We start from the raw sequence: 16,779 nt of genomic DNA on the forward strand, positions 1-16,779 counted from the left end.
CCATCCCCATTCTCCCAGAATCCCCTAAGCCATCACCATAATCTTTCCCACTCTTTGACCCAATTCTCCCAGAATCCCCCAAGCTATCCCCATAACCTGCCTCACCCTCTGCCCCCATTCTCCCAGAACCCCCCAAACCAGCCTTATAACCTGCCTCACCCCCTGACCCAATTCTCCCAGGCCCTCCTAAGCCATCCCTATAACCTTCCCCAGGCCCTGCCCCCATTTTTCCAGGACCTCCTAAGCCATCCCCATAACCTGCCTCATCCCCCATCCCCATTCTCCCAGGACCCCCCAAACCAGCCTTATAACCTGCCTCACCCCCCATCCCCATTCTCCCAGAATCCCCTAAGCCATCACCATAATCTTTCCCACTCTTTGACCCAATTCTCCCAGAATCCCCCAAGCTATCCCCATAACCTGCCTCACCCTCTGCCCCCATTCTCCCAGAACCCCCCAAACCAGCCTTATAACCTGCCTCACCCCCTGACCCAATTCTCCCAGGACCTCCTAAGCCATCCCTATAACCTTCCCCAGGCCCTGCCCCCATTTTTCCAGGAACTCCTAAGCCATCCCCATAACCTGCCTCACCCCCCAACCCCATTCTCCCAGGACCCCCCAAGCCATCCTTATAACCTGCCTCACCCCCTGACCCAATTCTCCCAGGACCTCCTAAGCCATCCTCATAACTTTCCCCAGCCCCTGCCCCCATTTTTCCAGGACCTCTTAAGCCATCCCCATAACCTCCCTCACCCCCCATCCCCACTCTCCCAGAACCCCCCAAACCATCTTTATAACCTGCCTCACCCCCCGACCCAATTCTCCCAGGACCTCCTAAGCCATCCCCATAACCTCCCTCACCCCCCATCCCCACTCTCCCAGAACCCCCCAAACCATCTTTATAACCTGCCTCACCCCCTGACCCAATTCTCCCAGGACCTCCTAAGCCATCCCTATAACCTTCCCCAGCCCCTGCCCCCATTTTTCCAGGACCTCCTAAGCCATCCCCATAACCTGCCTCACCCCCCATCCCCATTCTCCCAGGACCCCCCAAACCAGCCTTATAACCTGCCTCACCCTCTGCCCCCATTCTCCCAGAACCCCCCAAACCAGCCTTATAACCTGCCTCACCCCCTGACCCAATTCTCCCAGGCCCTCCTAAGCCATCCCTATAACCTTCCCCAGGCCCTGCCCCCATTTTTCCAGGACCTCCTAAGCCATCCCCATAACCTGCCTCACCCCCCATCCCCATTCTCCCAGAACCCCCCAAACCAGCCTTATAACTTGCTTCAACCCCTGACCCAATTCTCCCAGGACCTCCTAAGCCATCCCTATAACCTTCCCCAGCCCCTGCCCCCATTTTTCCAGGACCTCCTAAGCCATCCCCATAACCTGCCTCACCCCCCATCCCCATTCTCCCAGAACCCCCCAAACCAGCCTTATAACCTGCCTCACCCTCTGCCCCCATTCTCCCAGAACCCCCCAAACCAGCCTTATAACCTGCCTCACCCCCTGACCCAATTCTCCCAGGCCCTCCTAAGCCATCCCTATAACCTTCCCCAGCCCCTGCCCCCATTTTTCCAGGACCTCCTAAGCCATCCCCATAACCTCCCTCACCCCCCATCCCCACTCTCCCAGAACCCCCCAAACCATCTTTATAACCTGCCTCACCCCCTGACCCAATTCTCCCAGGACCTCCTAAGCCATCCCTATAACCTTCCCCAGCCCCTGCCCCCATTTTTCCAGGACCTCCTAAGCCATCCCTATAACCTTCCCCAGCCCCTGCCCCCATTTTTCCAGGACCTCCTAAGCCATCCCCATAACCTCCCTCACCCCCCATCCCCACTCTCCCAGAACCCCCCAAACCATCTTTATAACCTGCCTCACCCCCTGACCCAATTCTCCCAGGACCTCCTAAGCCATCCCTATAACCTTCCCCAGCCCCTGCCCCCATTTTTCCAGGACCTCCTAAGCCATCCCTATAACCTTCCCCAGCCCCTGCCCCCATTTTTCCAGGACCTCCTAAGCCATCCCCATAACCTGCCTCACCCCCCATCCCCATTCTCCCAGGACCCCCCAAGCCATCCTTATAACCTGCCTCACCCCCTGACCCAATTCTCCCAGGCCCTCCTAAGCCATCCCTATAACCTTCCCCAGCACCTGACCCCATTTTTCCAGGACCTCCTAAGCCATCCCCATAACCTGCCTCACCCCCCATCCCCATTCTCCCAGGACCCCCCAAACCAGCCTTATAACCTGCCTCACCCCCTGACCCAATTCTCCCAGGGCCTCCTAAGCCATCCCTATAACCTTCCCCAGCACCTGACCCCATTTTTCCAGGACCTCCTAAGCCATCCCCATAACCTGCCTCACCCCCCATCCCCATTCTCCCAGAACCCCCCAAACCATCCTTATAACCTGCCTCACCCCCCGACCCAATTCTCCCAGGACCTCCTAAGCCATCCCTATAACCTTCCCCAGCCCCTGACCCCATTTTTCCAGGACCTCCTAAGCCATCCCCATAACCTGCCTCACCCCCCATCCCCATTCTCCCAGAACCCCCCAAACCATCCTTATAACCTTTCTCACCCTTTAACCCAATTCTCCCAGGAACTCCTAAGCCATCCCTATAACCTGCCTCACCCCCTGCCCCCATTTTTCCAGAACCCCCCAAGCCATCCCCATAACCAGCCTCACCCCTCATCCCCATTCTCCCAGAGCCCCCTAAATCATCCCTATGATCTGCCTTACCCAATGAACTCATTCCCTCAGGAGTCCCCAAATCTTTCCTATAGTCTGCCTCATCTACTGACCCCATCTCCCCAGAAACCCCAATACCATCCTTATAATCTGCCTCACCCCCTGACCCCATCCCCCCAGACCCAAGACCCTTTGACCTTCCTCTATAAGCTGTTCTGCTTCCAGTTTGCTGAGACCCTTGAATCCCTGATCCACCCCCATGACCAGGGATGCCACCAGACCCATAAGCCCCTTGGCTCTCAGAATTGGCTCCAGGTTGAGGAGCCAGTGCCTCGGGGACCTTGGTATCGTCCCAATGACCAGCTCCAGCTCCAGGGACCCTAGCACCAAGGCCCCTGGTCCCAACCCCATCATTCACTTTGTCCCCTGCCTTCAGATACCTCTGCTCCATGGCTTCCCCAGGGCCCTCTTTATGGCCTCCTTCTCCAAAGGCCCCTAGAGCCCCTGAGGCTCTGAAGTCCCCGTAGTCTCCAGTCTGACCCCAAGGCCTTATTCTTCCAGAGACTCCTGGTTCTGCTTCTGCATGTCCTTCCCCAACAGCCTCCATAGTTGCCGAGGCCCCAAGGCCACCTCTCCCCACAGACCCCACTGTCCCAGGGCTCCCTAGGCCACTGCTGGAATGATGCCTTCCCCCAGGGCCAGCATCCCCCTGGGCTTCGGATGCATCCCTGGCCTCCGGAGGCATCCTGGCTTCATCGCTGGGCCCTCTATCACGGCCACCTGAGCCACTCTTGAGATTAGCAAGTCTCCCAGACTGCTGTATTGCAGGACCATCACTATCTCTGTTTCCAGCCCACATTCCCCCAGGCACCCCTGAGCCATGCGTATAACCACCCCCTTCCTCAAACTCTGTTCCGCCAGGTGCCCCAGAGGCCACTCTGCCACAAGTGCCATAACCGAATCCCATTTCTCCCGACACTGCTGAGCCGTCACTAAAGCCAGCCCCAGTTTCAGGACCTACTCCTCTAGCATACCTTGTGCCATCGCCATACCTAGATTCCACCCTCCCTGGACCTCCTAAGCCATCCTTGTAGCCTGTCTCACCTCTGGGTCCTTTTCCTCTGGAGTTCCATGACCCATTCCAGAAATCTGGTTCAGAGCCCATTGTCCCTGGACCTTTTAATCCACCAATGTCTCCTAGTGTCTTCCCAGAACCCTGAGCACCCAGGCTTGGAGACCCAATTAGCTTGTGGCTTCTGGTATCCACCCCCTGACCAGACCCCATCAGTCCAGCCCCCTGGGTACCACCCGCACCACTTTCCCCATCCCCAGACCCCAAAAGTCCAGGCCTGTGGTGGGCCCCAGTTTTGCTGAGGCTGGACCCTGTGTCATCCCAAGCATCTGTTCTCTCAGACTCTATTCTGCCAGCATCCTCTGCCCCCCACTGACCTGCTGGCCAGCCTTGGGAATACTGGAACCTTCCAGAGCCATCCCCTGACTCACCCAAGTCTCCTACTGTCTTCTGGCCCTCCCTTCCCCTGGGCCCCTGTAGGCCCTTCTCCCAGCCCCTGGGACCTCCTGGGCCTGTGGGGCTGGTTTTGTAGACCTTTCCCCCACCCACAGACTTCTCTGGGCCTTGACCAGCTGTCTGTAGTGAACCCTCAGCTTTGGCCTCAGGCCCCCCTCGTCCCAGGAGGAAACTTCTGCTACCAGATATTGATGGTTCCTGGGAGTTCTTTCCTTTAGGTATCTGCCCTCGAGACTCCCCTGGCCCCCAGCAGCCCTCTTCTTCCCCATCATCAGCATCTCTGCCTCTCTGAGAGCCCCAGGACTCAGGGCCTATGCCTGTCTTGGAGCTAGAAGCTCGTTCTCCAGGATACTCCTGGGCCCCAGGACCACCCGCCCCACTGATGTCTCCAGCTTCCCCCAGGCCGGTCCCCCTGCCCCACACTGCCCTTGTGGCTCCTTTCTGTCTTCCCCTGCTCAAATCACCCCCTCCCTCCACCTCACCCAGGTCTTCCCCCTGCAAAATCTCTTCCATCACTCCCCCTTCTGACCAAGAGTCCATAGGACCAGACTGGGATCCCTTCAGGGCTGTCTTTCCTCTTCCAGGTCCCAAATGAGCACTGAAGTGTTGTTCCTGGTTATGCCTGTCTAGGGGACTCCCGTGGTCCTCTCTGTACTCCTCTCCTTCCCTGCCGCTCCCCAGTCCTCCCACCTGAGGGTACTTGGACTCAGCCTCCCAGCCTCCTACTGTCGTACGGCATCTGTCCCCATCACTGCCTGTGCCATGATCTTGCTGTTGAACTTCCATGAGACCCAAACCTGATTCTAGGCCCTCTCCCTGTGCATAGGGGCTCCCTGGAAGGCTCCTGCCCCAGCCACCCTCTCTGTGGAGTTGATTTTCTCCAAGGGCAGTGACTGTGCCTCCCTCTCCTTCCAGAAAGCCCTTTCCTGCCTGCGCAGGGCCCCAGACTGAGCCAGCTGCCCCATCACTCCCTACCAGGGAGTAGCCATGCCCACCAAGGCCACCTGTCTCTAGGTCAGCTGTGAGCTGGAGCCCAGAAGCAGGCCTGGCCCCATTAAGGGAGCCCTCCAGCAGGCCCTGCTTTCTGGGTTTCCCTCCCTTGCCACTGATGCTCCTGGAATCTTCTACTTCTGAGGTCTGGGCTCTTTGGGCTTGCTGCTGACGGTCAGCACTTGCAGTCAGAAGGCTTTTCTCTTTCCCTGCTTTGAGAAGAGGTCAATGCCCCCATTGAGAGACAAAAGAAAAGACCTGTTAAATCAGTCCAAGGCACCTGTCTGACCTCCACTGCTTTGCCTGACTCTCAGTTTCCCCAGTAGAGAAAAAGCTGACCATCTCAGAAGGAAGCCAGGGTATGCCGGCTTCCTGATAGATGAGATAGATGAGTCCTATTGCCACCTCCCCCAGCCCTGTGCCCATAGACCACCGTGCCCTGCTATATGGTCCGTAAGGACTTTTGGGAAAATACATAACCCAAAACTCACCTGCTTATCAAACAGCTATGAATAGTTGCATGATTTTTAAAAGAGCCATTTGTTCACCATCTGCCTTAAAAATGCCTACTTTACAGTTTCCTGGGATCACCTTGAACCCCTATCTGTAGGGGATTTAAGGGTGTCCTTTGGCCTGACCCAGGTTCTCATCCATACTGGATCGGAGCCAAGCCCTAGTCAGCACCCTCAGGCCACCTTGGATCCGTGTCCCCAGAAGCATTCCTAGAGGCCCACGGAGCCCAGACAGTGGAGGAGGACCGGGCTGGCCGGGAAGGCCCGGCCTTGCAGTGGGTCAGGAATAGATCTCAGCAGCCGTCCTCATTCTCGGAGACTGAAGGAATCATCAAAAGGAATCATCAAAAGCAAATGACTGCCCAAGGGAAGCCCCAGGCCCCAGCCTTTTCCGTGCCCTTCTCAGACTCTTGTCTGGGTAGAGAGAGAAAGACAGAGGTATGAACCACTCACCTCCAACGACCAGCCAGGCAGTAGAGCTGTGGAATCCAGTGCCCAGTGAGTAAGGGCCCATGTCTGACAAATGGGCCCCCCTGACCACCAGCCGGTGGGTCAGCCCATCAGGGGACACAAACACTTCATATTTGTCGCTGGGTTGGAGGGGCCGGTGCCGGAAATTCCAGGCGGCATGGGGGCAGGGGCTGGAGAGAACACACTCGAAGACAGCATCGCCCTGCTCTTCACAGTGAGCCTCAACCAGCGGGACCACCACTCTGGAGGGGATGGCTTTCGGGAAAGCAGGAATGGGGACGTTAGCTTGGCGGCGTAACCCGGTGTGACCTGACACAGCACGGCCAGGAGCTCAGGAGCCCAGCTCAGTTGTAGACCAGCTCAGCCGCAGACCTCCTGCCTCACCTGGGGTAGGTCACCTCCTTACCCCAGGTGACAGTTCCCAACATAAAATGAGGGCTTATAACGAGGTTACAAACTGTAAGACCGTTTTCAGCTCTGGAATTCCGTGATCCTAAATCCAGAGATTATGTCTGGGGGTAAGATGGGTACGTGAAGAAAACCGACGTGCTGACAGTCATGGTCTCTTATGAATCCTAGGACCACCTCCCATATAGGTATTATTATTTCCTTTTTACAAGTGGGGAAACCAAGTCTTACCCAACTAAGAGGCAGCCTGGGCAGAATTCACACCCAGGTCCGGCTGAAGCCAAAGTCTCTCTCCCCTTCCCCTATGCCAAGCCATTTCTCAGCTTTTCAAAGCCCTGTCCAGGTGTACCAGGCCTGCTGGAGATCTCATGCCCTCTTTCTTCCTTAATCTTGATTTAGAACCATGTTCTTTATATTCTGTCTGCCCAAAGCTTTCCTCTCCAGGCCTCTCCTCCTCCCAGGAGGCCTCCGGAACTGTAAAGTACTCCAAGGGGGGCCTGCAGGGGCGGTGATGCGTACACATCTACTCGAGGGGAAGGGATAGAGTGTGATGAGAGAGGACGGGACAGTTCCCAGGTGGGGAGGGGGCACAGAAGGTGGGGAAGGAAGACGTCTGTACAGGGCATAAGGGTGTTCCACCTGGGAGGGGCTTCTTACTGGGGAGTGTGGGAGGGAGAAGTATGCAGCAGAAAAGAGTGGGGCTGTGGCTAGAGCCTGTGAAATTCGTCTGGATCGAATCTGGAGATTGAATCTCTGCTGCAGAAGGTCTGTAAGCAGGACCACGGCACAGACACTATGTCTGCAGTTGGAACCCAGGAGGGCCAAGCTCACCACCAAGAGAACACAGACCTCGGACCCAGACTTCTGGAAAGCAGAGATCATTTCAGTGTAACCACGTGGGTGTGCATTCTGCTCCCTCACAGTCTTTGCAAGGCGAGAGGGGGGCACATTTATCTATCTTCCACACTCCGCCCCTCCTATCCCCAGCCATGGCACTAACATGGGCCCCCTCCTAACAGATCTCCGCTCCAGCTTCTGCAGGGGGAACACCACCCACCGCTGGCATCCAGTTCCGTGGAGAAGATTTCGGCATCCTCCACCTTGACCTGGTAAATGCCGGCATCCTCAGCCTGCAGGTCCCGGATCTGGAACTGATAGCGCTTCCCCAGCCGCCGTAGACAGTGCTTGGTCTGATTGTCAAGGCTGTAGGGGACCATCTCACCATCCTGAGGCAGAGAAAGGAAGAGGGAGGCTCAGGGCCTCCGTGGGTCCCCAGCACCTCCTGCCCCGGCCCCCTTTTCTCCCACTGGCCCCCGGCACCAGACAACATTGCTGCAACCACAGAGGAGATGGGGAGGGGGGCAGGGACAGGGGTGGAGAGCAGGGTTCAGAGACTTTGAGAACAGGGAGGGGAGGGTGGTCCCTGACTCTGACCATGAAGTGAATAATTGGCAAGTGTCCTGAGAGAGACACCTGAGACACATTCATTTTCAGAGGGGAACAAGAGAGCCATCAGGTATTTTCGGAGCTCCACAGAAACCAGTAATCCATGCACATGCCCCCTTTAGCTAAAACCTAGATATATTTGTCACTTGCCAGATATTAACAACAGCTCACCTTCGGTGGCCTACTGTGTGCCAGGCCCTGGGTTAAGTACTTGGGGCACAACAGTGAATAAAACAAAGATTCCTGCCCCCCAGGGAGCTAAACTTCTAGGAGGGACACAAATAACACATATCATAAGCAGATCATATAATCTATATTAGACAGAGATAGAAGTAGGGAAAAAAGAGAAAGGAAGATATGGATTCCGGGATGCAGGATGGGGCAGGGCGGGACACAACAGTGTCAGAGAGGGTAGTCAGGGGACATCTGGGTGTGGGTGAGGGAATTAGCTGTGTGGATACAAGGGAAGACGGTGACAGGGAGCAGGACCAGCTAGAGCCAAGGAACAGATGCAGGGGGGTGGGGGTGCACTTTCTTAGAATTCTCTTTTTACTCCTGGTGCCCTGGCTAGAGAACTGGTTTGCTCTGTGAGAGTAAGAGGAGTCTGTGAAATGTCCACACCACAGTTTGACTTCCCTCCAATCAGGAACTCCAGGGGAGGCAAGGCTCACCGTCTGTGCGCTGGAGTTGCTCCCAAAGGGGAATCCAAGGGACCCATAGCTCCTCCCCACAGGACCAGCAGCCTCCCTGTCAGATCCCTCCCCCCTCAATGACTCCTCCGGCCTCACCTTATACAGGTAAACCTTGCTCCCGGGATCCTTGAGATCCAGCTCCAGATCAAATGTTGCGACCCCCTCCTTGCTGACCCTGATGTGTCTTAAGTTGGAGACGGTGTTAACGTACTAGGAAAGACAAACATACCAGGGGATCTCTCTGAGCTCTCTCTTTGGGGCACTCCACACACTTGGACCCCAGTCCCCCCCCCCCATGTCTCACTCAAGCATGCATTTGCCCATTTTACAGGTGGGAAGAAATTTTCCAAGATGAGAGACATCAGGTCAGAAAGCAAAGTGAGAAAGGACCCCAGGAGTCCAGGTTTTCCGAGAACATGGTAGGGCATTTCTGTTCATCTGCTATTCCAGGCAATAAAAATTAGTTGAGCACCTACCATGGGCAAAGCCCTGTGTTAAAGTCAATGAGAAAGCATGGAGGACAGAAAACTAAGTCCCAGAATATTTGATGAACCACCTTCAAGGTGATAAAATACTATTTTCAGGATGGTGAAAACTAGTTGTTTTGCATTTCCAGAAGATGAATTAGACATGCTATAGTTAGGTTAGACCCAGGAAAGAACTTCCTATACAGTCTACAAGACACTGGGATAAGCAGACAATGCTGAAATCCCTTCCACTGGAAGCCTTTAGAAATAAGATACACATCCAAAGTCTGGGGAGGATGACAGCGGACAGGAAGCCCTTGCCAGGTGTCAGGCACTATTAAGTAGTTAAAGCACAATTAAGGGCTTTAATTACATTGTCTAGTTCATCCTCTCCCTGATCCTAAGGGGCAGGCACAACTATAACACCCATTTTGCAGATAAGGAAATCAAGACGTGGAGGCCCCAACTTTCCCGATGCCCCGGATTTTAGTATCTGAGCCAGATTTTGAAGCCAGAACGTTGACTGGAGGCCTGGGTCCCAGCCACACGCAGCCGGCCCTGCGTGGGGCCCAGCTCCGGGTGGGGGCGCCCGCGAGGCGGCGGCCGGGCGGAAGTACCTGCGCCATCTTGTCCTCGTGCTCCTTCCGCATCTCCTTGAGCTTGCGCAGCATGCCGCGGTAGTCCACGATGCCGTACTTCAGGCAGATGCGCTCGTAGTCCTTGCGGTCGGCCGTCATCAGAAGCTGCCACACCTGCTCCAGGTCCACCTTTTTCTTGGCGGGAGGCGGAGCCCTGGGGAGCAGGGCAGGCAGGTCAGAGGCCAGGGGAGCCCCAGCAGAGCCCCAGGAGCTGGTCCCCTGGGCCTGCCACCCTGAGAGGCTGTGGGGAGCTGCCCTCTCCGCATTAGAAGAAAGGGACGGGATGGAGGGGGTGGGTGTAGGGGGCTGGGCCCTGGACCTGAGCTCTGTCGGGACACGGGGGACCCAGGATGGGCAAGGGCGGCCTCCCCCCTCGCCCCCCACAGTCCGAACTTTCAGGGGGAGAAACTCCATTCCTAACACCTTGTATTGTGGATTGCTCAGAAAGATTGGGGCGGGGGGGGGGAGCGCATTATTCTGTTACCTTAACACTTTTTTTTTTTTTTTTAAATCATGGTTCTAGTGGAGCACCCCATTTTAAGAATGAGTGAGTCAGGACCCAGAGAGGAATGAGGATTCATTCAAGGACACAGAGCTTAAAGGCAACAGAATTATAGGGTCAGAGCTCTTTCCTCCTCCCGCTGGCTACCTGCAGTCTAGTTTTCTAGCCAGCCGAGGGGAGAGCTGAGCCCCATGGCTCATAGACGTAGCTGGGGAACCTCCAGCCCTGCCCTGGAGAGGCCCACACCCACCTCTTTTTCAGAAGATTTCGGTAGTCCATCAGCTCCTTCCTGAGGTCTAGAAAAGAACCAGCAATGAGGCCCCAAGCCCAGGGGGAGATTCCAAGGGGCTAATGCAGGGCTTTTCTGTGGCAATGGGAGTTGGGGGGGAGTCATGGGGTGCAGTCGGAGGACCTGTGGTCCACGGCTGACAACCGAGCTTTTGGACGGTGCTCTCCTGTGGACCGGTGATGATCTGTAACGTGTTGGTAGGGCCTTGGTCAAGTCGGGAGCACCAGGAGTGGAGTAGCCTGTTCCCCAAAACCCAAGAAGATTTCTGACAACCCTTTCACCTACCCTCCTGGGGCTCCTTGTGCCTCTTCCGATTCTTCCGAAAGCCAACTGGATCATCAGGAGGAGAGGAGGGAATTAATATGGACAGATAGGGAGAGAAGCGAGACACACTGAGGGTCTTCCTGAGAACCAGCTGAGTGCCACGGCCCTGTCCTCCCCACTGTCCACAAAGGCAAGGCAACAGCTCAGCAAGAGGGATATGCAGGGCAGAGGGTCTGTCCATCATAAGCTTTGATACCCAGAGCCTTAGTGTGACTGAGGTGGAGCTGACCTGGTTAGGGGAGCCCACTAACATGTCTGCAGGGGCAGGAGGGGGGCGGCAGAAGCGAGGGCAGTGGCTCTCCCGTGCCTCCCAGGAGCTGCCATTTCAGAGTACGGGTCAGATGTTGCCCAGGAAGGCCGACGCTGCTGTTTGGCTGATCCTGCAGCCATTCCCAGTCCTTGTCCTCATCACCTACTCCCACTGGCAGGAAGGAGGCTGGAAAGCTAACTCCTCGCCTTCCCAGCTGCCCTTGGCACCAGGAGTGGCCATGTGACACGGGTCTGGTCAATGAGATACAAACGGAAGTATCCAAGGTGTTTCTGAGAATACTTTTGCTTTCTTTTTTTTTTTTTTTTTTTTTTAAAGATTTTATTTATTCATTTGACACAGAGAGAGAGAGAGAGAGAGATCACAAGTAGGCAGGCGGAGGGGGGGAGGGGGAAGCAGGCTCCCTGCTGAGCAGAGAGCCTTATGTGGGGCTTGATCCCAGGACCCTGGAATCATGACCTGAGCCGAAGGCAGAGGCTTTAACCCACTGAGCCACCCAGGCGCCCCACTTTTGCTTTCTTGATAAAAGGGCCAGCTGTACCTGGGGCCACCTCTTTCTCCTTCTTCCCACCTTGAACATGGATTCAGTTTGGATCGACAGCAGCAGTCTTATGACTGTGAGGCTCTAAGCCAATGTCTTTGGGTGACAGCTCAGGGAGACAGGAAGCGTCTGGCTGACCCGTGACAGCGCTGAGCTGTGGTTTGAGCCCTGGACTCTAACCTTAGGACTTCTTATCATGTGACATAATCAAGTGTCTTTATTTCTTGGGCTATTCGTAGTAGGGTTTTCTGTTACTAGTAGGCAAAAGCATAAGCCATCAAAAGACTAGACCCGCTTTCTCAAGAGACATGCCCCTTCCCGTTATTGTACGTCAACAATTGATTTAAAATTTGGAAACTCTGCAAGTCAAGACAAACCAACAACCTCCCTCCTCCCCACCCCCACCATGTCTGAGCAAGGATTTGGCCTTCATATGACCTCTTTGCCCCTCTGATGTAGGCCTGGATAAGATATCCCCCGCAGAGTGGAGAAATGGGGCTCAGAGCAGGAAACGAAGCCCGCTGAAGGAGTTAGCAAAAGGGTCAGGCCCAGAAACGGAGCTCGAGGTCCCGCCCTCACGCTGCAGGGTTAAGAGAATATCCTTCAGAGCTCCTGCAGTGGGCATCTGCTGAGCGAGCGCCTTTTGGACCACACGCAGAGTTGGCGTGTGAGTGGGTGAAGCCAAGGGCGCTGGCACCAGATGGGATAGCGGCCTTGCTGTCCCTCTCTCCTTTCACCCCACCAGCTGCCCCGTCTCTGAGGCCTCGGAGGGCTCTCTGAGGAGAAAGCTGGGGCTAGCACCCCAAGCACCGATGAGGGAAGGGGACAAGCCCACCTTCGATGACCAGGAGCCTCGTGGAGCACGTGGCTTCGCCGTAGACGTTCACTGCAGTGCAGCGGTACAGGTCCGAGTCCTCGCCCGTCAGCTTATTGATCTGCAGAGAGGCCCAGGCCAGGGGAACAGGGCTAGCGCCGCCCCCTTCCTCCCCTTATGAGACATGGCTGGAGGTCTATCAGGATGGATAAGACACAGCCCTTTCCTTATAGAGCCCACAGTCTTCATCAAGGAATCAGACCCCAAAACAAAAAGCAGGAGGGTGACAGGGAGCGGGTTGAGGGAGGACCTTTTGGCCAGCAGAGGCAATCTGGTGTTGTAGAAAGAGATGGCTTTTTGGGGTCAAATGGGTCTGGGACTGCATATCGTCTCTGTCATGTAGTATGGGCTGTGGGACCTGGGGTAAATTACCTAACCTCTCTGATCCTTACTTTCTTATAAGGTGAGGATAATAATGGCTCCAAAAGTAGCGAATGGTTAGGAGTAAATGATATAGTCTCTGCCAAATGTTTAGCCCAAAGCCCAGCACAGAGTGGGTGTTCTGTGACTCGTAGCTCTAATTATTACTAATATTGGCCGGCGGGAATAGAGAACCCCCTGGAGGCCAGACACTGGCGAGATACTTTACATAAACTTTTCATACCCATGACAACACCGCAAAGTAAGTACTGTTATTACCCCCACGTCACAGGGGAGGAAACGGAAGTACGGAGAAGTAAGGAACTTGCCAAGGCCAAGATGGTGGGCCTGTAATTGGAACCCAGGTTGTCAGACTCCAGCCTCTGCCACCCGCCAGGGTATCAGCAGAGTACCTGCAGGCCTGCCAGGTCCCCACCCGGCTCTGGTCACCTGGGCCACAGGATGGAGCTGAGTGGTCTCAACCCCAACGGGGAGCATCTCATAGTCGTCTGGGTTCTGGAGGCTGCCGAGGAGCCCTTCAAGGGCCCAGGGAAAGACTAGTAGACCTGGGTTGGGGGGTTGGGGGATGGGGGGATGGGGGAGTGTCCCATCTTACCTGTAGCACATGCTCCTTGCCGCCGGGGGAGGAGGAGATGTGGTACTTGCTGGAGTTACTGAGGTGACCTTTGGTGCTCTGCCAATGCACCTCAGGCTGGGGCTCCCCACAGACCAGGGCCCGGAAGATGGCATTTTTCCCTGTGGCAGGAAAAGATGGTCAAGAGATTGGCCCCCTGGGGGAGGGCTGAGACTATCCTCTCTTGAGACCTTAATTTGTTGTGTTCACGGCTCTAGAGGTTTCAATTGCCCATTCCAAGAAGCATGTCTGGCCTTGGCGCCCTGACTCAAGGACTCTTATGATGCCAGGCAGAAAGCAGCAGTTTCCAGACGCCCAGAAGACAGACCCCCGCCTGGCTTCTGCATCCCAGAGTGTGGGCTCCTTGAGGAAAAGGTGCGGCTGGACAGTCCATGGTGGAAGGGGGGGCAAGCAGGGCTTGGGGTGGACGGGTGCGTTTCTTTGCAAGGGTGAGGGGAGAGTCTGAAGGACTCTCCCAAGACTGGGAAGGGGACGGGTCTTTTGGGAGTTCCCTGTCCTCTCTCAAGGCGGGATGACCCTGAGACACAGGGTTCCAGCCTCAGGAAAGAGCCCAAGCTCTGTTTTTGGCATGAGAGCCTGGGAGCTTCCTACCCTCAAGAAATCCCTTGGGCTCCTGCCAGGAACATCTCCTGAGAGAGCAGTGCAGAGTGAAGACCAAGGGCCCTCCCCTGTGATGAAAGACACTTGCTCATGACCTTTGTTTGTATTTTGAGTGAGGACTGAGAGTCAGATTTAGAAAAATAAAGTGTTCTTCTTTTTCTTATACCAAAATGATGTAAATTGCAAGGTATTGTAGGAACCTGTGCTGGGAAAAGACCACCAGTTCTCACCCCTTCCCTCAAGAGTTTTTGCTCCCATCACTTTCCTGGACACTCCTCTCATGAATCTCATTTTAATAACGTCTGCAGCAGCTGCTCAGAGCCCAGGCGCAGGGAGGGGAGCTCGGAAATACCACCACCTCTCCCGCTTCCCAGTGAGCAGCCCCCAACCTTGTTCCCAAATATCTCTTGTTTCAGCATACCATAGTGTATCTTCATTCCCTTTGCCCATTCTGCCCCTCAGATCCCTTGCCCTTCTGGGGACCCAGGCAGGCACCCCACAAGTAGAGGGAGATATGGTGTGGCCTTGCGCTAGATAGGGGGGCCGGGAGGCAGGCTGGGAAGGACAGGACTGAGCCCCCTCCTTCAGGCTCTCAGCAGCTCCCCTCCCGGATCTCACCTTCCTGCAGCGCCAGGGCGACGGGCTTCTGCTGGAAGTCTGGTGTGCTGCAGCCTTCGGGGATCTCCTCCACCAGCTGCCGGATGCTCACCCCATGAAGGGCGGACTTCCTGGGGGGCTTCTCTGGAAGGTGGGAGAAATGGAGATGAACCCTCCCTACTCTTCCTCATGGGTGGCCCTTTAATACAATGGAGCACTGACGCAAGAACCCAAGGAACATGAGCCCCTCCTCCCTATCCCACCATCGAGTGGGATTGTCTCCCACTGCTCCTGCCTATGAGCAGGGCTTTGGAATTTTCTAGTGGATTCAGGTAGTGGTCCTCCAGCAGCGTGCATGGAGTCCCTGGGAAGTGGCAGGGGCACCTAACGAAGACCCTGGGAGCGTCACTGGGGTGAAGCTGGAGAAGGGAGAATGGGAAGGGGCTCACATGGGGGAGCTGGGCATTCTTTATTCAGGAAAACAAGTTAAAACCCAAAGCCAAGACTAGAAAAGCAGACAAATGAGTTCCCAAAGATCTCCAAGCCCTTCTCTGTCTCTCTCGCATGAGGAGCGCCAGTGAGGGACTGGGATGGGGGTGGGGGGAGGTCAGCTCTTCTCTCACCTGCCATAGTTTGGATTCCTGTTTGGTTACTGAGGGTGGCAACTGATCTGCTGAGAACAGAAGACAGAATTCCTTATGAGAGGTGCAGCTGGTCTTACCCCATCGCCCCCACACTGTCCATGCATTGGCTGGTCTCTCACCTGGGAGCTGGGTAGAGCTGCTGCGCCCTGAGAGCTTGTCTAACTAACCCCACCTAATGGTACCAATCCGTCCCTGCCTTGGCAAAACCAATTTCCCTGAGCCCAGAAGAGGGTGGGCTGCTGCTCGGTTGTACCTTTCCCAGGTAAGGGAGCCCACGGGGCTGAGCCTGCAACTTATGCCGGTGGCCTGGCCTTTGGCTGGGTCCCCAGACCCAATGGCGACTCAGAGGGTGAGACATAGCCTCCCTGAACCTCAGGAAATCAAATGCCTGTCATCTAGAATTTCTTTAGTGATTTTGCAGCCTGCTCCCTCTTGACTATGGAGTATCAATTTTCCCTGGATATTCTCTGGGGCACTTGGCTCCAACCCCAACTCTGAGATTTTCTAGCAGCGCCCAGTGGCCTTCTACCTCCCACCCTCAACCAATCTGGAATGCTTTTGATCACTGTGTCGGTGGGGGAGAACCCTCAGTTGGCTGCTTTTTAGCTCTTCTTGACCCAGGCTGACAGGATACTCATAAATCCATCCGCTCCCCTCCGAAGCCAGTGAGTTATGGCGTCAGGTGAACAAAATGCCTTCCAGGCTCTCCCAGCCATCATCACCACTCTCTCCCCCCGATTTTCTCACAATAACATCCTTCCATCATGGCTGCTGGGGACTGCCACCCCGGGGAGAGAGGGGGCTTGGCTCTGGGCTGAGATGAGAGCCTTGATGAGGGCCATGACTTGGAGGGGGGGTGCGGCGGATTTCTTGAAAGAGTTCTCCAATAGTCCTACCTCCTGTGCGGTTGGCCCGTGGCCAACGGGTTCCATTTTGAAGACGCCATTCCCTGCCCAAAGAGCCTTGTGTTCAGGATAGAATCACACATGACAGAGCAAATTCCTCCCTCCAACTGACACTTCCATTTCACAACTGCCCACCCACTGGCACTTCTGGCCTCAAGGTGTCCCATCTATAGCCCAGTGACTGCCCCCCAGTGCGCTGGAATGCCATGGTGCGCCAACTGCGTTCTGGAGCGGTCACAGGGCTACAGCCGCCGCGCAGCAGGGAGTCAGGAGGGAGGGCGAGGATGGAGCGGCCACCGGCGGAGGAGAACGCAGCTGACTACGAGTGGTGGGAGCTGCAGGGGTCTGCGTCCCGACTGTTCCCCAGT

At 55.6% G+C, this 16,779-nt stretch overlaps 1 protein-coding gene across 1 annotated transcript in view; it reads right to left on the reverse strand.

Moving 5' to 3' along the window:
* Positions 1-15,492, reverse strand: part of IGFN1 (immunoglobulin like and fibronectin type III domain containing 1) — a gene marked incomplete at its 5' end in the record, with an annotated part of 31,905 nt that extends 16,413 nt beyond the window's left edge. Inside the window, 11 exons of the mRNA XM_080824486.1 lie at positions 3,088-5,427; positions 6,184-6,456; positions 7,667-7,835; positions 8,844-8,957; positions 9,832-10,006; positions 10,605-10,650; positions 10,929-10,973; positions 12,612-12,711; positions 13,627-13,766; positions 14,884-15,006; positions 15,486-15,492. Of these exons, the coding sequence (XP_080680612.1) occupies positions 3,088-5,427; positions 6,184-6,456; positions 7,667-7,835; positions 8,844-8,957; positions 9,832-10,006; positions 10,605-10,650; positions 10,929-10,973; positions 12,612-12,711; positions 13,627-13,766; positions 14,884-15,006; positions 15,486-15,492 (3,532 nt within the window). The remainder of the gene's footprint in view (positions 1-3,087; positions 5,428-6,183; positions 6,457-7,666; positions 7,836-8,843; positions 8,958-9,831; positions 10,007-10,604; positions 10,651-10,928; positions 10,974-12,611; positions 12,712-13,626; positions 13,767-14,883; positions 15,007-15,485) is intronic.
* Between the last annotated feature and the right edge of the window lie 1,287 nt (positions 15,493-16,779).

Source organism: Martes martes (assembly GCF_963455335.1).
Source record: "Martes martes genome assembly, chromosome: 15".
NCBI classification, from domain to species: Eukaryota; Metazoa; Chordata; class Mammalia; order Carnivora; family Mustelidae; genus Martes; species Martes martes.